Here is a 24825-nt window from a genome sequence, read left to right on the forward strand (position 1 = left end):
TTCACGACTTCTATTTCAGCTAGGGGGGGAACTTGTTTGAGAATGTGACTGTAATCATGCAAGAGTGTCTGGCAAGCACCACTTTAAATGTAATGTTAACACTTGGAGGTCCTTGGCCTTTTCAGGCACTTTGAGGCAGTCAGCTATACCTTGAGATTTTTAAGTTTTTCATCTAACTAAAAGCATCTATGCAAAAGTGGCACATATGGTTATATTCTAGAGGTCCTCCTCAATAATTATATGAGAGTAAAGTGGATGTAATGAAATCACTTTTATTATAATTCAGTGTAAACACAACTATTAAAAAAACGTTTTTCAAATGTCAGAGGTCAAAGGTCAAAAACACACTATAAATACATCGAGCCAAGACTTTTGAAGTTTGAACCTTGAAAACAATTGTGTTGGCTTCATATAAGTAAAAAGAACATTCAAAAATGTTATGTAGTTTTACTACAAATTGGAAAAAAGTTAGACTAAATGGGTCACTTAGTGAGTATTTCTTTCACATGCAAATTAAGGTGAATGGGCTCTTTGAATGGACCTGCAGCAGGTGAGAGGACTGAAATCCTAGGATTTTCTTTTGTTGTTTTTACAAAGTGCCATTGATACATTCTATTTTAAAACAATATTTGTGGGGGCGCTGTGGCTCAGCAGGCTACAGCGCCCGTACCATTTACGGGTCCAAGTGCCCACGGGGACCCAGGTTTGAATCCGGCGTCATATCCCAATCCTACCCCATCTCTCTCTCCCACTTGTTTCCTGTCCACTACCACTTCACTGTCCTATACTAATAAAGGCAAAAAGGCCAAAATAAAAAATAATAAAAGCATATATATTTGGAAACTAGTTGATTAAAGGTTTCTAATGGTGTCACTTATATGTTTCTAGGACAAACATTTGCAGAGATTGAGATGTGTGTTTGGAACAGTTTTTCAAATCAGATTTAGACTCCAGAGGGTTAAGCATACAAATGTAGGAATGAGGCTTCTGTTCAACTTATGTGTAGCAGGAGTCTTAATATCCCTAACACGTTTACTGGTCCTCTTATTCATGTCTTTCAAGATGGGTCTATCTGTTCAACATGCACTTAGTTTATTAAGCGTTTCTTATGCGATATGGTTTGTATATTATTTATTTTCATTGGGCTATTGATGGAATTGACATTGGTCGCGTTTCTCAGATTCGTTAAGAAGCTCAAGTCCTAAGAACTTCTTAGGAGCGCTCTAAGAACGTTCTAAAAATGCTCCTAAGTTAGTTCTTAGCACTTAAGGGCTTCTTGACGAATATGGGAAACGCGGCCATTGTTGCTTATTATTGCTGTTTTTCTTTGTGTTGTCTGACCAACTTTTTTAATTGTTTACTGTTGAATTTAACTATTATTGTTAATACAGTATGTCACTTTTAATTACCATAACCATAACCATTAACAATTTCAAAGCTACAATAAATGTTTTGCACTTGCAAATTTCTGCCATTGTTGCTACCATAGAACACTTAAAACGCTTCATAAACAGACATAATTGACACAAAACTGCTCCGATTAACATACTTTTAACAAATTCATGCTAAAGTCATTAAATTCAAACTGATACAACTTTCAGGTCCCTCCCCCAACCTCTACCAAGCTTCAAACCCCCCCCCCCCCCCCCCCTGGAGATGAGGTTGTGCACGTGAGCAGAGTAGCAGTGGCTCAGTAGCAGCGTGTGCACAAGCTGTGATTGACGGGTAGCGATTCCTCCCCCCTAACGTGATTGCTTAAACAAAATAGGGAACACTCGATTTTTGCAAGCACAATTACAGGCTTCAGAGGGAGCTAGAGAATTCAGGATTTTTCCTAAACAGCCTATTTAATATTCTACTTCCAGAATCAATTCAAGCTAATATGACTTAAAAACTGTTGCCGACAGCAGCTTTAAACTAGAAAATGTAATTCCATGGAAGGAATTACCATTGCATGTAAATGCAAAAAGGTTACTGACATCATTGTATTAGGCCTATAGTTAAAAAGACAACTAGGCTACACAGACGAATAGATAAATAACAATAAGCCAATTACAATTCCACTGAAATTACTTGGAAAGTCACATTTAAAAAGTGATTTATGAAAATGCATCAAAATTGTGGATACAGGCTATTTTGGAAAATAACTCTTCATTTATTAGAATTTGAAAAGACTGAAATGAAGTTGCCAACTTAAAACGAGTTGCAAGAGCTGACACTTTAGTAGTGAAACGACTGGTAGGATAGCTTATAGCCTTCATATCTACACTAATGCAGGTTAAAAGTAGGCATGATGGAATACGGAATACAATCTCATTCTCAAACAACGACAATCAGCGATGATGCAGCAACAGGTAGGATATCTAGCAAATGTAACGTTAGCTTACAGTAGGATATTTTATGTAGGCTAAACATTTTACAGGATGAGCTAGTATGTTCTTCGAAGTGTGTTCAGGTGCGTGATTGTCCTAATAGGAATGTACAATAAGCTTAGGTTTTTAATTTGTGAATGATACCGAAAGCTTTAAATGATTGCCTGGCTGGCAAGTCTAACGACTAGCTTGCTAAACCCTGTTCGCCTTGCAGCCTACCCCGACGTTAAACGTTAGCCTGGAGCAAGTTTGGTTGTCGTTAGCTAAATACAGTGTTTACATTGACGTTAGGTTAGATTGTCTTTAGGTTAGATTGTCTTTAGCTGTTGATAACGTTACCGAGAGCAAACCGGTTAGGCTACTGTAACGATATAAACAAATCAAGTAAGGAGTAGCCTAACAGGAGACAAGACGACAACGTCCTGGATTACAGTGGCAAGGTAGAATGTTTTCACAGCTGTAGACGTAACGTAACATTCACGTTTAGCCTGGTTTAGCGCAGCGGTGATGCCATGGCTTTGGACAGAGAGGGTTAAAGCGGAGCTTTGGATCAGACTCAGAGATCCTTGATTACTGACAGCTGAGCACTGACGTAACAATTAGTCTTTGCCGCCAAAGGGTCTCAATGTAAACTCAATGGGAATTTTAAACTTTTTTATCGTAAATATCTCAAAAAGTATAAAGTTCACAAATGTGAAAAATACATAGAACAAATCTCCGTTACAAGACCTGTGTATGAGTGCTTGAATGACGTCAAACGGTTCAGTGGTTCTAGAGCCTTTGATGTTTGATTTTGGTCGGAAGCAGAATAATAAAGATAAGAAGAACAGGGATAACAGTACATTGCATTTGACATGCAATGTAATTACAATGTTAAATTCGTTATCTTCCATAAATAGGTTGTTTTAACTCTCAATCATTCCTTTAATAAGGATTTTAATATAAAAAAGGTCAATTAAATGATCAAGACAATTATTTCGGACAAAGTGAGTCTACTTTATTTTCTGAGGGAGAGGCATTGAAACCTGTGTGGAGAGTCATTTGTATAGGCTATACACAAAGGCAGACATTAAAACAACTTCTTCTTCTCTGTACACTGTAGCCCAGAATATGGAGCACGGCAGCGACATGTGTCTGGAGAAATACACTTCCCTCCATTCAGACATGGTTCTCTGCATACAGCTGCCAAAGAGAAATGATTAGACTGTAAGCGTAGCAAGCACAGAGGAGCTACAGTGTTTGTTAACTCCCTGTGCCTTTTCTGAGAGCTGATCATGTTCCCACAGCCCATGATGTAAGAAGCCTCATATGTGATATGGGTCATTCCACGTCAAATCAACCAGAGCACACGCACAATGCGTCTCAAAAAAATCTGAAAAAAATACCATGCATACCTGTTACCCAGGAGACACTCTGTAAAATGTTTTTTGCGCTAAGATCAATACTTTTCAAGTAACAGCCAGTTTTACGGGGGGAGGGGGGTGTCAAATTTGTTCTGCCTCTTTTTTTGTCAAAGTTCACAAGCTCATTGCTCAAGAACTAGAATCTGTAGGAGGCTCAAATTTTGCAGGCTGGTGCATAAATAGGAAGAGTATGCTGTAAAATCACCACGAGTAGTCTGGATGATCCTGCATGGTCATAGTCCCTCAAAGTTGATCAAAAGTTTATTGGAGTTTTTGGCTAGGCTCTGTTTTTTACTCAACACAGGCTCTTGGGTTTTTTTTTCTTATAGAGATAAGTAGAAACACTCTCCGAAAAAGCAATGAAGAGAAAATAAATTCCATCAGGGACTGAACAGCAGACCTCACAAGTTTGAGAAATACATTTGGATCTCATATTCAGAGCACCCTTACACCTTGTGGGAATATACAAATATTTTTTTATATTTTTTTCTATAATCTGCATTACCTCTTCTTTTTAAAAACACCAATTTGACTTGTCTTATGCAAATCTTTATTTTTCATTTCCCACCCTGAACAAGGGCAAAATGCACCATTGAGATGTATTGAGAGATATGTTTTGTATACAGTAACCACTAGATGCCACTAAAATCACTGAAGAAAGATTTGCATAAGAGAAGTCAAATTAGTGTTTTTAAAAAGAAGAGGTGATGCAGATTAAAGAAAAAAATATACAACAAATCTTTGTATATTCCCACAAGGTGTTAGGGTGCTCTGAATATGAGATCCAAAATTATTTTTCAAACTTGTGAGGTCTGCTGTTCAGTCCCTGATGGATTTTCTTTTCTCTTCATTGCTTTTTCGGAGAGTGTTTTTACTGATCTCAATAAGGGGGGGAAAATCAAGAGCCTATGTTGAGTAAAAAGATGTCTTCTGTAAGCCTAAACAGAGCCCAGCCAAAATTTTGATCAACTTTGAGGGACTGCTATGACCATGCAGGATCATCCAGACTACTCGTGGTGATTTTACTGCATACTCTTCCTATTTATGCACCAGCCTGCAAAATTTGAGCCTCCTACTGTACAGATTCTAGTTCTTGAGCAATGAGCTTGTGAACTTTGACAATAAAAAGAGGCAGGACAAATTTGACACCCCCCTCCCCCCGTAAAACTGGCTGTTACTTGAAAAGTATTGATCTTAGCGCAAAAACATTTTACAGAGTGTCTCCTGGGTAACATAGGCACGCATGGTATTTTTTTCAGATTTTGAGACGCAAGTGCGTGTGCTCTGGTTGATTTGACGTGGAATGACCCATATACAGGATATCCTGAATTTATCCAACAAATTGAGCCACATTTACACCAGTGGGCGTGAATCAAAGGGGGCTTTCATCCTTTTTTTCAATTTACATGTTCAAAGTACATTTCACACACATCCATGACAACACCTTATGAAATTACAAGTACACTGCACATACCTGGAAAAAAGATTTTAGTTAAGATGCATTCATATGAAAATTAGAAATAGTATAATCATTTTAATTCCTAAATTAATTACAAGTTGTGTTTGATTTAGTCAAACAACAGCACTCACCCATGTGACAAGCACCCCCAACCCAGCCCACTGGACAGCTGCAGATTCCTGGAGCTACACAGCTGCCGCCATTCCTGCACCCTTGTGGACAGATTGCTGAGGGCAGGGGGAAACAGAGAAACATTTCCGGAATGCCAGTTGTCCAAACCACTGTCAATGTCTTTAATTGTAACCACTGCAATTTTGTGTTCAAGATATTGTTCAGGATGTCAACAAACCTTCATGGCATCTGGTTCCAGTCCAGCTTGAGGGGCACTGACATTTTGTAATGCCATTCACTGCAATGCACTCACCACCATTCCAGCAGCCCCCCTCACACAACACTGTGAAGTATACAGTTTAGCAGATGTTAACACTTCATAGATTACTGCTCACTGAGCATTTAATTTACTTTATTACAGGCATGAATACAGACAATTACAGTTTACCCTTGTGACAGTATTTTCCTCCAAAGCCTTGAGGACATCGACATTTTCCTGGACGAATACATTCTCCCCCATTTTTACACTTTGGATGACAACTTGCTACAACAGAATAATCCGTTTGTTAGTTTATCCATTAGAGACAGGAAAGTACGTCTTGATTTTGTATTGCATAATGCTCTTGTTGGAAAATAAAATATCTACATTACCATATTGACAGACACCTCCTTCATATCCTTTGGAGCAGAAGCATGTGTTGTTCCGAATACAGATGCCTGCATGCCTGCATTGTGGGTCACAGGTAGCTTTAGGGTCAAAAATGAAGGGAACAGAAACACCACGTGGAGTGTCAGACTTTCCTGAGCAGACCTTCATCAGCAGTGCCCCACAGATTAGGATTAGGGACAGCCTCATAAGGGTAGCTGTGGAGCATCTGAAAAACACCATCCTCTATAGAGCCAAGAAAGACTATGTCGGAGGTAAACTGTCACGAGACTTTTGCCAAATGCACCACTGCAGCAGTTGCTGTCCTAGTCCTGAATCCCCTCCCCTTGTGTTTCCCTCGAGAAACACCACATGTGCAGATTCAATATCATGTTGGATGTGGAATAAAAACTTCTGCTCAGCAATCATGTTCAAATGACATGAAGGACGAGGTTCCATTTTGAGCACGCACACAGCATTTTTTTTTATTTTGATTTGATTTGATGAGTTTGATTTTGTTTTTACAACAATGCTCGTATTAAGTGCATAGTCAAAATATGTGAAATAAGCTGATCATTGTGCATACTGATCACCAACCCCTTTTATTGATCACTCCTTATCATTTTTTGTAACTCAACCCATATGAGATTCATTTGTTTCTCTCTCTAACACTACTATTATTATTTTAGTATTTTTTGCACAGTTGTAGTCTCACATTTAACTGCAAGTCTTTTTATGTATGCAACAAATAAAAGCACTTGGATAGCATTGCTAGGGAGAGTGAATTCCCCTATCCTTATGGAATTGCTTTAATGCAAGCAAGTTTAAACTGTGGGAAAATCATCACATATTTATGATCATACTCCCCAAAGCATTTATCTATATACATATAAATACAAAGATACATAGATGAATATAAATCCTTTTGCTGAAGCTGTTTGAAGTGCAACCTGTGTATATGTTGCATACTTCACATACATGTCTGTACTTTTTACATTTTCTTATCAAACCTAAAGTTACAGTAAACAGCAGACCAGTTCATTTGAAATGCAGACTGTATACCTCCAGAGGGTTCGGCATAACATACTAAATACTTAAGCAGTCCTTCTTCATGCAGGGCCCCTTTTCCAGATGAGGGGAAATAGCTTTACCAGATGTGCACAGTATATCCTGTTTTTAACATCTGATTCACCTTGACCTAGTTTTCAAATAACTGCTGTAGGACTGTAGACACTGTCTTTGTTCTCTATCATTTGGCATGATTCAGGAGAAAGTGAATGACATCATGTGGCAGTTGTGAATACAAGTTCGCTAAGTGATCAAAAGAGAGGAAGAAGGATACTAATATGATTCCAATGTTGCATTTTTTTTTTCAGTATAGTCTAAAGGTGGTGAATCTGCAGCTCTTGTCTCCTCTTGTGCAGCCGGTAGCTACTCAGCTGATGTTCTCACTTTTCCCTGGATTCAAGAGTTGTCTTTTTTTTTTTAAAAATAGTAAAGCTACCAATGTTTTAATTCAAAAACAATTTTACTGTGGTGATAGATTTAGCCCAAAAAGAAACATTAACAAAAGCAGTTGTTTCTTCAGCCAGGTTTAATACTGTTGCAATCGCCATAGCAATCAGGAAAACATAGCCTGAAAGCACAAATAAAAGGAGAAACACAGGCTGTTCTACCAAATATTTGTTTCTTTTTGAAGCATAATCCTTCAGGTGAAACTGTCAAGGCGAGTGAGGTGTCCCTTGGGCTGGTCAGTAGGCTGGTGAAGTGTCCATTAGGATAGCCAGTCCAAGAAGCAGAAACATTTTCTTTTTGTTCATTTTTCTTCTGAAAATACTGAGCACTCAACGGTCACATTGCCATCATATTAGCTGCATATTACTTGAACATTGATCATGCTGATGAGCCATTCAGTGATGGGGAATTCGGGATGTGTCTGTGGCCCCGTACACACGTAGCCGGGTATCTGCTAAAATGAAGATATTTTTATACGTTTGGACCTGTCATCTACATGAAAACGCATCATAAACTATATCTAAAAAAACTCCGGGCAAAGTGAAGGTTTACGAATACTCTGTTTATGCATTTGCGTGTAGACAGAGATAACCTGAGTTCTGCGTTTTCGAAAGTCAGAATATGGGCCAAAACAACAACAAATCTGGGTAACACTTTATAATAACTACACACAATTCATAATTTATTAAGCATCTGTTAATTATTAGTTAATGGTTTGTTCATAATTAGTAATTTATTGTTCATGCATAATTCATCATCAGTATTTGTTCACAAAGTTATGAATGGTTTGTTCATAGTAAATAAAACAAATGTTTGTAAATACATGGTTTATGCATTATAAATAATGAAACAACCATTTATAAATGAAATCATCTCCCTATTATGAACCAGTTACAAACTATTAGTAAATGCTTTGATCATCATTTGTAAAGTATTACCAGAGAGGGTTAAAGCGGAGCGAGAGGCTCCAACGTTCGACCATTTCCGCGTTCTACTATTGCAAGGGGGTTGGGAGGGAATCCCCCTTTATAGCCCTCGTTGCATTAATGTCAATGGGAGACTTGTGGAATGTTGTCAATAAATTGGTCATTATGGCTTTCTGGATTTGTTGACGGTATTTTGGAATATTTTGTCATAATCTGTAAGTTTTCCCGATCATTTCAAGCCTAATAATGTAATTTTTAGTGTATGGATTTGTTAAGAAAATAACTTAATATCAGACCAAGCTGCTGCTGGTTACTGTCTGGTTGCTAGCTAGCTAGCTAGCCGCCTACCTAAGGTAACATTTTAAACGGAGCAGTGTCATTTCTTGAAATGACAACTACCTAAATAACATTAGTGACATTAGTTAAAGTGGGTAGTTTATGCTCAAGTGAACTTGCAACGGTATATACAGTTTAAGCGGAGTCTTTCAACTGTTAGTGACCTGGCAGCGCATAGCTGTATTGTCATGGTTACTGCCATTCACTTTCATTGTTTTTTAAGCTAGCATCCGCTAGCTAGTTAGCTCGGTTCACAGACTAATTAAATTATTCATTCCTTGTCCTATAGAATGATTAATTGGTATCATACATGATTTTAGATGGTAATACTGTAATCACAATTATGTTTGTATGTTGTTATTGCTTATTAAGAGTGAAAGTTTATTTAGTGACGTCGCACTTTATGCAGACCGGAACTGTTCTGTTTTGCTCCCATAGTAGCCTAATGTATTGCGTTGCAGTATCTTGATAGTAGCTAATGAAGGATCTTTGGTATTACTCCTATGTTAATTCTCATACTGTAATTCATGATTAACTCAGGAGTTACAAGTGGTTAGTTAATTATTTTTGTGAGCTCATCTAAAGTGAGGACTGTATATGCCTTGCTACATATTTACAAATGAGTTAAAGGTTAGGCTACAGTTGCATTTATTAAGACACTTTTATCCAAAGAGACTTTCAATGAAATTAAAGAGCAAGGTCACAATGGTGGCACCCAGGGATTGAACCCCCAATTCTTAGGCTTACAGTATGCTAGCCCAATGCCTTATCCACTACACTACCCCTACCCATGGTTATTATAGCTATAAATTCAGAAATATAAAACAGATGCGCGCGTTTGCTATGAACATTTATAATTGTGTATAGGCATGATTTACAGATGAGGGTTAATTTAGGAATTATGCTTCAAAATTAAGAACACAGCATTTAATAACATGCTTCACAGTGTGTAGTAGAACACTCTTGCATAGTTTTATGTGTTTTTAACTGAGCGGATGTTATGTTCTCCACTTCACAACAAACAATCAATAAACACCAGAGTAAAGTGACAATGTTTTTACTTGGTTAACTTCACTTCAGTATACATCAGTCAATTATTTACTTATATGCTTTAACTCTCTAACTATTGTATCAATGCGCTGCTTAGTGCTACATCAAATGTAGTCATACGCATAACAGGAAAGTAGTCCTCTGAAAACAACTAAAACTAGATCCCATCTGCTTCAAAATTCAAGCAGAGGTGGTGTAGTGGTTAAAGAGCAGGGCTATCATTCTGTCACCTGTTCAATCGGGGGTTCGAATCACAGCTGCTGCGGTTGTGTTTAATTTAATTGACATTATTGTGTATGTCGCTCTGGATAAATAGTCAGCTTAATGAATGAATGTGAATGTAGTATTTACAACTTATTTGCAAATGTGTAGCAAGGCATAAAAAGTCCTCACTTTAGATGAGCTCACAAAAATCATTAACGAACCACTTGTAACTCCTGAGTTAATCATGAATTATAGTATTAGGAAGTGGCTTATAAAACATGTATTCACATCCTTACTAATCATTAGTGCATATGTAACAACTGTTAAATAATGAATAGTGTTTCATTAACAAAAATGTTATTGCATGTTATATTAAGCATTAGAAACAATTTATACATATTTTAGAAATAGGCTTATTCACTATGAACAAACCAATCATAACTTTGTGAACAAATGCTTAAGTGATGATAAATTATGCATGAACAATTAATTACTAATGATGAACAAACCATTTACCAATAGTTAACAAATGCTTAATAGATGATGAATTGTGTGTAGTTATTATAAAGTGTTACCCAAATCTGCTCTGACGTCAAACGCGTGACCTTTGTTCACTGCAGAAGCATGGATCTGAGTGCCTTGAAAACGCAGATGTTCAGTTATGGTTGGAAGGGTTTTTTTCGAAAACGACGTAAAATGTATTTTATAAATGGAGGGGGGGAAATATTCGGTTTTAAAAATACCCGGCTACGCGTGTACATAGCCTTAGATATTGTTGTTGCTACACTTACTCCTAATCATTTGTAGCATCTGTCAAGTGTCCCACTTAATATGAAGAAGTGAATAGCTATTTACACTTTACGACACAACGTGTCATATATCTCATTTATATCGTAGCCTATATCCAGTCAGTGATGACATTTTCTCCATGCACTCCACTTTTATTAAACCTGGGGCCTCATTTATAAAACGTTGTTACGGACAGATTTGATCTAAGACCGTGCGTACGCTCAAATCCATGCCAACGCTCAGATTTATAAAGACCGTCTTTGACGTGGAAAAGTGCTTATCTCCACGTCAGGGGCCTCATTTATAAAAATGCTGTGTAGAAACCATCCTTCGTTTGATCTTAGATAATTTCTGAAATGATCGTACGTGTGATTCAGAGAAAACAAACGTACGCACAAAAAAACGTGCGTACGCCACTCTTGCAGTGGCCATTATAAATTGCAAATGAACGTGAACTTGTGCACAGCCGGGTGATTTTATGTCTCCGCCTTGTAAACACCCTCTCATCAATATAATTAGCATGGGCTTTAATGCAATCAATGGCTGAGTTGTACCTAAAATACATATTGGAAACTGTAAAGGCCTAGCCTATGCCATCTGATGTTAACCTATGTTTATGCGCTGTTAGTTCGAATAACTAATTATAATTTTCCAAGCAGCGCTTTCTGGAAAGAGATACACATCCATGTCCATTGTCCTCTGCTTGCTTTTAATCCTTCTGCTTGCAGTAATAGGCAATGTGTGGCAAATGTAGTAGGTTTACTTTGGTAATAGAAAATAGTAGGCTACCTTATGAAATGTAGTACATCATAACAATTTAGGCCTACGTTATGGTACAGTAGCTAGGCTACGTTTCCAATATGACCCAGGGTTAGATACGGCCCATGTAGCCTACGGCGGACTAAATTATAAGCGAGATATGTCATGTAGGCCGAACATTTATTTTAGGATAGGCTATGTTTTTGCTGTATAGCGAAGTGTAGTATAAGTAGTTCACCAGTCATTCATTATGCGTGTCGGGATTCAAGGTATTATGATGTGAGCGACTGTTTACTTTTGAGAATGTCCAGTGACCTTTAGGGCTACCTTTATTAGGGCCCGAGCACCGAGGTGCGGCCGCTGAAACACTAGCACCGTAATCTACCAGCTAACCCAAGGAGTCTTCTGTAAACCCACAAACAGAAAGGGCAGGAGTCAGGAATATAAATAGGCTTTCTTTATTAGAAGTTTATAAAAGAGGGGTCGAAGGCGAGAGTCAACAAGTCCAGTAGGGGGCTTCAACAAGAGGGGGCTGGATGGCAGCAGGGTGGCAGCTTACACGGTACGTCCAGCAGGTGGCTTTCACAAGGGGGACTGGATGGCAGCAGGGTGGCCGCTTACACGGTACGTCCAGCAGGGGGCCTCAACAGTGGTGGCTGGATGGCGGCGAGGTAGGAGCTTACACGGTACGTCCAGCAGGGGGCCTCAAACAAGGGGGAACTGGATGGCAGCAGGGTGGCAGCTTACACGGTACGTCTAGCAGGTGGCCTCAACAGTGGTGGCTGGATGGCGGCGAGGTAGAAGCTTACACGGTAAGCCCAGCAGGGGGCCTCAACAAGGGGGGACTGGATGGCAGCAGGGTGGCAGCTTACACGGTACGTCCAACAGGGGGCCTCAACAAGGGGGACTGGATGGCGGCCGGGTGGCAGCTTACACGGTACGTCCAACAGGGGGCCTCTACAGGAGGGACTAGATAGCAACAGGGTGCATCAAGATGAATCTTCTAAATTCAAACACTGGGGTTACCAGTATGCGCAGAGTAGTCGGGGTCACCTCGAGGTCCTACTCGGATGGGTATGGTAGCAGCCTACCTAGGACTGTAATTTGTGTGAGAAGACACAACACAGCAATCATTTCATGCGGTTTTGTGCCGTTCAGACTACCCAAAATTCAAGCTAGATACAATCCAGATAAGCAAAAAATTGGATTTCGACTGCCAGTGTGAACAAAGCCTCAGACAACCCTTTATGCTGTTAAATGCCTCGGTACAAGCAGGAGTCCACTGGTCTCCAAATGGCTCTGATTTGCTCAAATACTGGACTTAGGTGGGCGGCCTTTCCGGGGAGGTGCTTAACCTCTAGTCAAATCGGTCAAAGGCGAACAATAGAGGAGTAATTAGCAATAAACCGCCGATAATAGCCACAAAAACCTAAGAACGACTGTAAGGCTTTCAAGTTGGTCGGCGGTTTCCACTGAGCAACAGCCTTGATTTTGTCAGGATCAGTGAATACACCAGCTGCTGACACAATGTGTCCGACATATTTAACCTGGGTCTGGCAAAATTGGCATTTGTCAATGGACACCTTCAACCCAAACCCTAGCCTATCCAGAACCTTGAGCAGCCGCTCTTCATGTTCTTCTAGTGTACGGCTGAACACGATTATGTCGTCCAAATAAACCAAGCACTGTAATAAATTCATATCCCCCACCGCTCTCTCCATTAACCTTTGGAAAGTGGTGTGGGCTCCAATGATGCCCTGAGGCATTCTCTCAAACTGGTAGAACCCTAAAGGGCAAATGAATGCCATCTTTTCCTTATCTTCCTCCCACATAGGGATCTGATAATAGCCACTCCTCAAATCCAACACCGAAAACCACTGACTGCCTGTTAGACAATCCAGGGCATCATCTATGCGGGGGACCGTGTACTGATCTGGAATGGTTCGTGCATTGAGTGTACGATAATCGATGCACATACGAACCTTGCCATTTTTCTTCCTTGCCACCACAATGGGTGATGTATAAGGGCTTCGGGACTCTTTAATTATTCCCTCCGCTTGAATGAATGAATTTAATCGAGTCCGTACCTTTCCGGAAATGTTATTAAAATGTTGTTAAAGCGTTTCCAGCTGCAACAGCGACATTTCCGGAAAGGTACTGACTCGATTAAATTCATTCTGGACTCTCTATCCGACCACATAAAGACGTGGGGATACTTCGGTTTGGCTTTAGGGACCCTCTACTCACTACCACGTAAGTGTAGTGTTGTTTGGAACAGTAGAAGAGGTATAAAAATAGCGTTCCACTTCCAGGCTAACGAGTTTTGGCTAAAAACGGTGACCTCGACCTGTTTCTCAAAATACATCCGAATGACATGATTTTGGTGTCAACTCAACGTATGTACTCCCAATAGTCCGAAAAATTGATCTAAAGTGCATTTCACTCCGGATTATCCCTTTAAGACTTTTGCGGACATGTTTTGGTACAAGCTGTCACCCTATTTTTTTTTAGCTAGAAGACACCCATAGGTAAGATATTATGGTGGTTGTCAAGCTAAAACATCTTTTTTTGTGACTTGCCAACGATAAATGCTGAATATCTCCACAACCGCAAGGACTACATAGATAGAAATGGTATCGAATGAAAGCCAACACTCATGGGATGTCTGCTGAAGTGCGAATGAAAAAAAAAATCTACAGTGTACAATTGTACTAACAATTGTACTAACTGTCCTTCCATGCACACTGACTCATCAGATGGGCAAACACCTGTCACACAGTTTTACAATTAGCAATCAGAGCTTTAGTATTACAGTAGTAGTACAGGCAGAGGCAGAGCCAGAGGAGTGAGAGTAAGAGGAGGAGGACGGGGAGGCCAAGGACTGTAATCTCTGATGAGATCCGAGCCACTAGAACATTGCAGTGCTGCTTATCAATACAGTACAGTATTGTACAGTACAAGCTCAATGAGCACAGTAGTACGGTATTGCCTGTGGGCTGTTCTGTAGGACTGTAAAATAAAGTATGTTTCAAGTATCTGGGGAAAGTATTCCTACTTTGTATTCCTACACAGTTTACAGTATTTTAATTGTTTGGCAGCTGAAAGATTACCAACACAAGGGCCTCTGTCTCCTGAACAGGAAACTGACACGATGAGCATTGTCCTAGAAACAAACGCCATAACATTATGGCAAATACAAAGAAAAATAATAGAAAACAATGAGATATTTCAAAATATTGATAGGGTAAGCATATCAACTTACTGTATCAGCTTATCTACTGTTTACTGTTTGTAGTGCAACACTGGGAAAAAAAAGTAATTATGATGAATGGAGAAGAAGTGTTTTCAATTCATCGCAGTGTTTTACACATCAGAGCACATCAGTGTTCAACTGGCCCTTATAAATGTCTTGATATATGATGGTTTGTGTGTGTCTTTTGAGAAAAGGCCATTTTGAGGAGAAAGTACATTGTTTTGAAGGTAAAGTTTCATTTTGCAGGAGAATTGAAGAGTTTTGCCCGTTGTGTGGTTTTGGATTTGTGTGTAGAGTTCTGAGGATATGAGGCATGTTTTCAGAAAATGTGTGTAGACAATCCAGAAAAACTGTAACAGCGCTCTGCTCTGCCTCCGCCCCACGAGTGCTGGAGATTCACATTTTCACAAAGCCCAGTGAGAAGCCCAGAATTATGAATTAAGATCTCTTAAGATGTCAAAAACGTGCGGACATCACTGGTTCATGTAGCCTACTGTATATCTGCTTAAGCATTATCCACAAAAGAACGCATTATAAAGCACTAAAAATAAGATCACTGTGGGCCTCGAACTGCTCACTAAAATGGCAACCTTGTCCACCTTTATCAATTGCACCACCATTCTTTTTAGCATCAATAATGTTTCCTGTCAATATGATCTTCCCATTAAACAAATGTATTTTGTCATGTGACAGTGTTTTGTCAGGCGATCAAGATCTACATTCATATAGCAATGCATCTGAAAAGAATGTTTCTGCAACAGGCTAAACGAGCAGTGGCCTTTTTAAAATCTAATTTAGCCTACGTGGGCTGTAGCAAGCTCTGAGAAAAAATAAACAATATGTTGTTCACTAAGATAACAAGTCGCCCGATCAATATCAAGTCAACTGATTATACCCAAAAAACGGAATAAAGTGTTAAGGGATCATGCCAGTTTGTTGTATATCAGTTTCAGGTTTGTGACTCAAAAACATACCTTTATGTTTCCAGACTTGCATGTCCATGTTAAATTGTGAGATCACCAGTTATAACATGGGCGTATATCTCACTAAATATATAGAAATCACAAAAACGTACTATCAGTTTGTAGTGTAGTGATATAAATGACATAAATAATAGTCCATTAACTTTATTTGTCCATGACATTCAAGGTTTGAATCCCAGCTATCTCTAGTGTGTTGTTTCGTTTCATTTTTTGCAATTCATACAGCATTGTCGTATTTGTGTGGATAATGGTTAGATGTACATGTATTAGACATAAACTGGTGGTGTTTCCTGCTATATCCATTATTTTCTCTCACTTGCAAACACTTTGTGAAAATGTGAACCTCTGGAACTCCAGGGGCGGGCAGAGCAGAACGCTTTTAAGAAGTAGGCGGGGCCTTGTTGAATATTTACTGATTTTTATGCAAATATCACCAGTTAACATGCACACCATCTTAAATGGCACACCGGCAAACTGCCAGCCTCGGAGTCAGAAAGTCAAAGTTCAAAGTTTATTGTCATGTACAAAAGCATTTATAGGTAATGAAATTCGCTGTGCTCAAGTGTCTAATCAACTACAGAATTACTATAATATAAACCTATATCTACAGTAGTATAGTAAAGTATCTAGATACTGTCTACCAGATTTACCCATGATGATGCTGCTAATTTTAAGACCCAGGTTTATGGTCATAGTTATGGGCTTTGGCAGAAACTTTTGTTCAAGGTGACATAAATAAAAACAGTACAACATTAAAATTTAACTGTAAATTCAAATATTAAAAAAAGACTACATTAAGGAGAATGGCAATAATAAACAATAATGTCAATCCAGCAGTAGGTTAATGAAAATAAACAATGGAAATAAAGAACAGCAATAATGAAACAATATTGTACTGTACATTTCATTCAAATCAATAGCATAATGACCAAACAAATTCTATTATATACAAACCATAACTCATAAGAAAAGTTTACTTAACTAAGTGCATGTTGAACAGATATAGGGAGGGAAAGTGAAAACCAGCGCCCCAAGCGGTTGCGTTCCTATCGAAGAGCAGCTCCAATGTTAAGTCCCATAGACCGACTTTTCAAATAAATACTATGCAGCTATACCAGCGATCTTATCCACCAAAAATATTTTTCAGTCTGCATACTGTAATAATCTAACTGTGAAAATATCAGACCCTATTTCGCCTTATTTAAAAAAAAAAAAGTAAAACGTCATAGGTCTTCTGCGCAGGCTCAGGTGTCGTACATGTGACGTAGGCACGTAGTCTGACCGAGTCTGACCTATGGCGACGCTTTACTCTCTCTGGACGCATGCGCATTAACACTTTAGCATTGATTTCGGAAAACATTTATTACTCAGCCGATAAGACAGTTACGAGATTATGATGTCAATTTCACAATGTAGTAAGTACTCCGACAATAGAAAATGTTCATATAAAGGCTTAAAACGCTTCAGCTGTAACGTAATTTGATGTCAAAAGTGGCGCTTACGCCCCATTGGATTCAATGGAATGGCTAACTAGCACTGGTCTACTTTTTAGCATGGCGGCCGCCATACTGTCTACACTCTCAGAACGTGCGCTGCCCCCTTGGACGTTACCAGAGAATGTCTAATAAGGGGAGAACGACCACTCGCTGAATACTTCCGCATGGTACTGCAACTAGAGGGCGATCGCGAGCAAGTGGAGAATGAATGGAGGTGAATGGAGGTGAATGGAGTTTCTCCTAAAATCTACTTTACTCTGGATATAATTTTTTGTGTAGAATTAAGCAATATAGCACGAGTGGGAGTGGGTTGTTGCTGGATATTCCCACAGGTGTTGTTCGACAGTAGCCTCGAGGCCGGAGGCCGAGTGGCGCAGGCAACAACACCCGTGGGAATATCCAGCAACAACCCACGACCACGAGTGCTATATTGCTTTTACACAACAATTCTACCACTTGTTTTTTGCGCTAATTTCCCATTATAATGTAAACGTTTAAATCGCTAAAACTGTCTTGTTTGTAGAACTACTTCTCTCCGCCACAAATTTCTATTACTTGCAGGACAAACTGCCGTTACTAGTTCTAAATGGATGGTTGCTATGGCCAAAGGCCAGTCGTTAGTTCTAAAAGCACGTTGCTATGGCCAAAAGCCAGTCGTTAGTTCTATCTCTCCCGTTGTCAAGCAATAAATGTTAGCTCGCATTGCGTCTGGTTAGGACTAGGGATGTTAACCGGTGACTGTTTGACCGATGGTTGACCGTATCCACGTTAGCCGACCAAAGTTGTCGCTAGTCGGTTAAACAAAAAAAAAGAGGCATCTTTAAATTAGGCTAAAGACAGTGGACTAAACGCTACTACAGCTAGCCATCTCATTCCAAGAAGATCTTTTTTGCGTGAGGTTAACAAATGATCCCTCTCACTCAATTTTTCATAACGCCTGCTTGTAGGCTAGGCTACCTAATAAACCAATAAAAACATTTGGCACGAGGTCACAGCGGTGGCCGGTGCGTCTTTTGCAATCTGGAAGTGTGCCGTTTTATCCATTGGTTTTATCATGTTGCAGTCTAGGCAACTTTCCGCATAAAATGGGCTTAGATTTGGAAAGACATTACATCTACATTTCAGGAAGGGTCATCAATGGTAACAGATAAGGTAATGATCATCTTTCGTTATTGTTGTTAGCACTTCCTCAAACTAAGCTGCGTCTCTTCGGAGCTGTCATTTTCATAAGTGAGCCGTTTCAGCCATTTCAGCTTCAAGCTTCTAACGCTAGACAAACGCCTTTATTTGCAACGCGATCACCTTGTACCCAAACCATTTTCGGAGCAAAGGAACCATTTGTCCTCCATTTACAAGCTCCTTGGTTTGCAGGACTCATTGGCGCTGTAGGATTTAAAAAAGTGACGTGAGTGAAAGGGCGGCGCCGGGGCTGTGTGTATGAGCGTAGGACAGAGAGATGAGAGTTGGGAAATTGCGTGGCTGTTATTTCAAATAGCATAGGCTAATTTATTTTAAACGAATCGGTTAACCGGTTTCAACCGTCTAATGAGCCTCGGTGGTCGGTCAAGAAAATGTTTAGTTTTCGCCATCCCTAGTTAGGACATGTTTTTAGCTTTGAAACATCACTATTTTACTTAGCCTACATGCCATCCAACTAGCTAATATCCACCTCCGTCATATTCTATGTTCTGAGCGTCTGTATTTCAGCTTGGATGCAACGTTACAGTTCGTTTTACACTTCACAACTTGACATTGTATCGCGGAGTGATTTATTATTAGCTGTGAAAAGTCCGAGTGGATTATCGTGGGATATTTCAACGCATGGAACGTCTCTCGGCCAATCAGAAACAAAGAAACAGCTTCTTAGAACCCAATTGTTGTATAAATTGGAATATTGCATGTGAAAGGGGGGTCAAGGAAAATACACACGGCTGAGTATTAGATTTTTTATGTCCCTTACTTGCTCTAAAAAGCCTTTCATATGTGTCAATGACGTCATTCATTAGCAGGGTGCTAGTGTGTTATGGGCAACAATGACCAAGCCTGTGAGAAACCAAAGGGCCATAAGTAATTGTTCATTCAACTTTCGACCTATAACCCATATTGAGCTTGCAGAAACTAAAATCCAATCTTCGATTTTTAATGATAATCAGGTGAAACAGACCAATTTAGCCGTCTAGCCCCATAGACCCCCATTGTTAGATCACTTGCTCGTGATCGCCCCTAGTGGAACTGCAGCAGGTACTGCAGGTACAATGCAGGTACAATGGAGTTAATAGCAAGTGGACCGGCTCTCCATAAATGGGCTCTGACGTTACTCACCTAGCATGGTTTGTTTATTAGCCTGTTAGATAGTTGGTTAGTTAGTAGACAATCACACTTACTGCCAGCTCTTGTGTGAGTAGGAGCACAACACAAGTTATCCCAACATAAAGGTAATTACCACACGGTTTACATCGCTCTCTGTTGTTAAAAAAATATGTAAAGCCAGTTATAAATTGCCGTTTTGATCAGTTGGAGATGAAGCGCCCAAACTGGTGACTTCAAATGCTACTGTAGCTACTGTAGTTCGTTATCACCATGCTACAAACAAACTCAAAACAATTAAACTGATCCTAAAAAATAAAGTATGACCACTAGAAGTAATAGAGCTGATCTAAATGCATAGCATATTGAAGGCATTTAACTAAGTTCCCATCGTGGGCCGAGATATATTTTTTCTAAAAGAAAATCCCATCCACTCCCGCTAGCCTCTAGGAACGCAACCACTAGATGGTGATGAGATTACTTTTCCTCCCTATGCCTTGAGACCCCGCTTGAAATACCCACAACCATCACAGGAACGGCGAGGAAGACATAGGCCTATGTTTCGACATAACAGACACTCATCAGAAGACTGCAGTGGGCAGCATGTACAGCTTCATCATCGTATTAAAGGGTATGGTAGGCTATTCGCTTTTTTGGCCATTTTTGCAAAATCACTTGAAATCCTATTCCTAACCCACTTACAGCCACTGAGTTGGTTTCAGCACTGAAATGGAAATTAAACACGTCAATCATCTGTGGAACGGGCAGGGTTCGAAAAACTCGTTCGTCAATCTAACGGTCTTACTCCTCTTCCTTCCACGACCATTTCGTGCACTTAGCCTACTCAAAGCTGGTGAGCTGCGAGCCAGTGCTAAAACGAAACCAACTAGGCCTACTGCACGTCCCCTATGTTCCCCTCTTGTTGTATGTGTCACCTAATTTCTATACAAACTAATTCAGCGGATTCCTACGGAAACTCAAGCACCCACACAATAAATAAGCTGTGTAGCAAAAATGACATTTTACCATGACTCGAAGAGTGTTGTAAACCTGAAACCGAAACTTAACCGCTTGGAGCTACAGTGAAGTAGGCAAACCACAGGGCCAGCACTAAACTCGGATAATTCAGGAGGTAAAAGCCCCGGTAAGAGCCAAACCAGATTCTTTTCAAATATACACACCTATGGCTACTGAATGCAAGGTTAATTTATCAAATGTTATTTTGGTGTATTAAAAGAGCATCGTTGTTTTAGAATTTCTGAAAGGGGTGGTAGCCTAGTTGGTGCTTTTACGATAATGTATAAAATCATCTGCCTAATTTGGGGATTTGGGGAACTACCTACAACCTCTGGAGGTGAATAAAGAATGTAAAACTAGTTAAGTAACCTGTTTGGGGAAGTTGATGTGAGCAATTGTGTGGTGTGCTGTAGGTCTACAGACGCCAGGCTGGCATTTCAATTTACAGCTCAAGAGTGCCTAGCCTGGCATTCTGAATTCTCGCTCATGCATGAATGCACATCCATGTTCTTCGAATGGAGGGAGGGACTATCAGTTGTGTATTTTCAAAATCTGCTGGCCGTTTTGCAAATTCCATACCCAACCTTTGAGATAGTAAGGAGCAGAATAAAATGTGGTTTTATATTACCCTGGGTGACACATGCAATCAAGCTGCATGATAGATAGAATAGCTTAAGGCTTATCTGTATAGCCTACAGTGGGGATATTGACTATTTGCAACCTGTGTGACAGACACCACGTACCTACCAAGAAGGAACAGCAGAAGAGTTGTGCCATTTTGTCATGTGATTTTAGCATTTAATCCACACATTCAAATAAATTCTTGGAAATGAATAGCATACAAGGCTTTACAATTGTGTAGAGGGGATAATGTTGGTCTATTTCTGGGATAAAACCACTCTTATCTTTCCTTAAACTTTCTGTGTCAAGACTAAGCTAAAACAGACAGAAAGTGCCCTCTAGTGGCTAATACAAAAACTTTTGAAGACACAGTAACTGAGATCAAGGTACAGTTTTTCTCAAATGCTAAAACACAAATGCCAATCCTTTAAACCAAATGACCAGTGGTCTAAACACATTTACTAAATCTAGCCACAATTTTTCAATACCATAAACACATTTCACATGAAGACACAATTCACAAAACACAATCCTCCGTTCTCATAAATCTAAGCACATTTTTCCCTGCTAAAACACATGTTGCAAAACATATTCTCAAATGAAAACTCCTGTGATGCAAAATGCTTGCCACAGTCAGCAATAACTGAACACAATGAACACACCTGGCGTCATTCATTACACACAACGACTCAAAAATGAAGACACTTGTTACTAATGCGCACAGTGACTGTGGTGTGTGTGTGTGGGGTGTGAATGAAGAAAATAAAAGAACTTCACACCCTGATCACGTTTTCTGTTGTGTACTGTTGTGTGCAATAGATTCTGTTTTTTTGCATTGAGTTGTGTTACAGTAGTGTACTTGGAGAATTTTCTGTACTCTTCATATGAAACTCACAACTCTAAATGAAGAGCTCTTCTCCAAAACGCTATAAATCCATTTTATAGACATTACTGTACTGTAACAAATCATGTTACTGTATTTACAGTAATTGTATGTTTCAGGTAATAAAAATGCAGTTGTTTTGTTTTTATTGAGTAAAGATAAATTACTGTAACTAAACATAACCCAAAACAGTTTCACTGAGAGTACTTGAAAAACAAAATTTAAAAAATATGTTTATGAAAATTCATTAGTAAAATGGTGGATATAGCGTTTTGGAAAAGAACTCTTCAAATGCCTAATCCTCTGCAGAGATCTAGAAGATCCGTTACTCTAAAGTTTTAAAAAATATGCATTGGCAGTTAGGAAACAAAGAACCTTCTCACAAATTGAGCAATGTGTTTTCAATTGTTTTGCTGTAGTGTGTAATGATGTTTATAGTGTTTACATTTCTGAAAGCTTCGAGCTGCTCTTTTGGTGTGAAAGTTTGAGTTTTGAAGTGAGAAGGTGTGGTTGTGCTTATGTAGCTTTAGAAAAGGGTATTGTGTTTAGACATTGGGGAACATGGAGGAAACGTTGGTGAAATGTGTTTTAGCATTTGAGAAAAACTGTAAAATGCAGGAGCAGATAAAACCAGAGGTGCTGATGGCACGGCAATGGGGAGGTTACGTGTTTACAGTATCTCTAAACAATGGCTAAGCTAGCAACAAAGCAATTGCCTCATGTACAGTAGTTTGAACTACACCTTTTGATCTATGGTAGAAGCATAGCTCTGGGGATCTTCGTGTCGAAGACATTGCTAATGTCAGTTAGCCTATTTGTGTGCAATTCTATCATTAGAAATGCATCCAGGTTTAAGGTTGATTTTTTACACTTCGCATCACCATACAAATGTATTTTTAAATGTCTTAAGCAGAAAATGTATTATTTAAAAGTAGATTTGCAGCAACGTACACGCAAGTCAAAGTCACACAGCTACACCTCCACACCTTTTGATCAATCAGTACTTCAGAATATGTAGCCTTGATATGAAAGTGATTAATTATGATATTAAGTTTGTTATGGTGTAGGAACTAATTATGGTCTGCACAATACTTAAAGGTAAACAGTTGTGAGAAAATTGTAGTCAAAATCTCTACTTTAAAGCTCTTGGACAAGTGACCATCATATGTGGTAGACTGTATCATCAGCCCTGACACACTGCACCACAGCCTGATGCCATGCACAGGTGAATAGAGAGTAAATAACAAGAGGCATACACAACTGTTTCACCAGCACATTTAAATGACACATTTAACAGTCAATTCAGCAGTTATTCATTTACAAGGTCAGCCTGTATGAACCAATGAATTAACTTGATTACCCTGAATAAAAATAACTGAGATGATTCACAGATGAAACTAAGGTATAGTCCATCATATTTGCAGGTATGCCACTCCACTTGTTACTATAACATTAACCATGTTTATCCAGACTACTGACGTTTGAAAACTATCATAGTTCAAACTTAAGTTAGTACAATGTTTTGGGTAATGATTCTTTGCACCATGTTAGTAAAAATGTTAGTACAGTACAGTAGTTGTTTGGAAAACGCAACCCTGAGCGATTAGAAGAGATACTCAGTGCTATGCGTTTATTACATTACGCGTGATTTTCAAAATATCATTGAGCATAAGATCCAACACTTGCCATGTATCTGTTAAAATGACCAGAGTACTTTTGTAAAATTCATCCACAGCATCCATGATTTTTTAACATGAAGCCAAACGCAAAAACATCTAGCCTACCTGCAAAGCAAATATTTATTTATTTATTTTTTTCAAGTCAAAGATGAGTCTTGAAAATGTAAGTATTTTACCAAATTTCAAACCACACCATCAAATAAATTTGTTACGAATAGTGTTTATAAAAATGTCACAGATGTAATATACAGCCACGTATCAAAAAGTTGCAATAAGATAACAGGTATGTCATGTTTCGCTGGAAATATTGCAAACACACTTATATTTATTATAGTATATCCCAAGCAAATTAAGCTGTGAAGGATAACATTTAACTCAACCATGCCAGGTTTTTAAATCACAGACAGACTTTTTGAGCCTTTTGTCCAGGAATTCCCAGAGTATAATCCTCACATCCTGAAAAATTAGACGAAGCCAGACTTCAAACTCCACAGGGGCCATCTCACACAACCAAGCTTTCACGACTCACTGCTCCATTCTGCAAAAGAACACACAAGTGTTCACTAGTGTGGTGATGATCACATTATGGACATAGGGCATACTTAGGATGAGGGTATACTATACGGCAGATCCAGTGTTTTGCCTTTTGAGTCTAATCTACCAGTTAGCTCTGCTGGTAGCTAAGCATATGGGGGCTTGGTCTAATAGTGTTACCTACAGATGGTACGGGTTGAGAATGCTCCTTTCTTTCCCGCACATCGGGACTCCCGAAGCATCGGGAAAACTGCAACCGCAAGGGGGCAACATAGACCGCCCTAATAATATGAAGGTTCGGCTCATGGAAAAACCCGAGGACACCGCGCTGGTGACAAGCGGAGAAAAGAGACATGACGCTCGGCATGTTAGATTGCAGTTGCAGAGTTTTCGAATGTTTACAGCCTACCTCACAGCTCTCTCACTCGACGTAGCCTATAACTCAGTCAGTCCAGCAGAGATGCCAGAGCAACGTTTTGGTC

The 24825-nt window shown here is 39.3% G+C and overlaps 2 protein-coding genes across 3 annotated transcripts in view; both read right to left on the minus strand.

Annotated features, from left to right (window-relative positions):
• Nucleotides 1-3441: 3441 nt before the first annotated feature.
• Nucleotides 3442-6275, minus strand: seraf (Schwann cell-specific EGF-like repeat autocrine factor). Its single transcript, XM_062537867.1, has 5 exons — nt 5997-6275; nt 5794-5889; nt 5584-5688; nt 5366-5461; nt 3442-3554 (listed from the first exon to the last, which is right to left on the minus strand). The coding sequence occupies exons 1-5, from the start codon at nt 6232-6234 to the stop codon at nt 3442-3444; spliced, it is 648 nt and encodes a 215-aa protein (XP_062393851.1). The 5' UTR covers nt 6235-6275.
• Nucleotides 6276-16303: 10028 nt separating this feature from the next.
• Nucleotides 16304-24825, minus strand: part of lsr (lipolysis stimulated lipoprotein receptor) — a 45651-nt gene continuing 37129 nt past the window's right edge. For both annotated transcript variants that reach the window (XM_062539675.1, XM_062539677.1), the window contains one exon: nt 16304-24347. In XM_062539675.1, coding sequence (XP_062395659.1) covers nt 24312-24347 — 36 coding nt within the window. In that variant the 3' untranslated portion in view covers nt 16304-24311. The remainder of the gene's footprint in view (nt 24348-24825) is intronic.

Source organism: Sardina pilchardus, chromosome 6, assembly GCF_963854185.1.
Source record: "Sardina pilchardus chromosome 6, fSarPil1.1, whole genome shotgun sequence".
In the NCBI taxonomy this organism is placed as follows: domain Eukaryota; kingdom Metazoa; phylum Chordata; class Actinopteri; order Clupeiformes; family Clupeidae; genus Sardina; species Sardina pilchardus.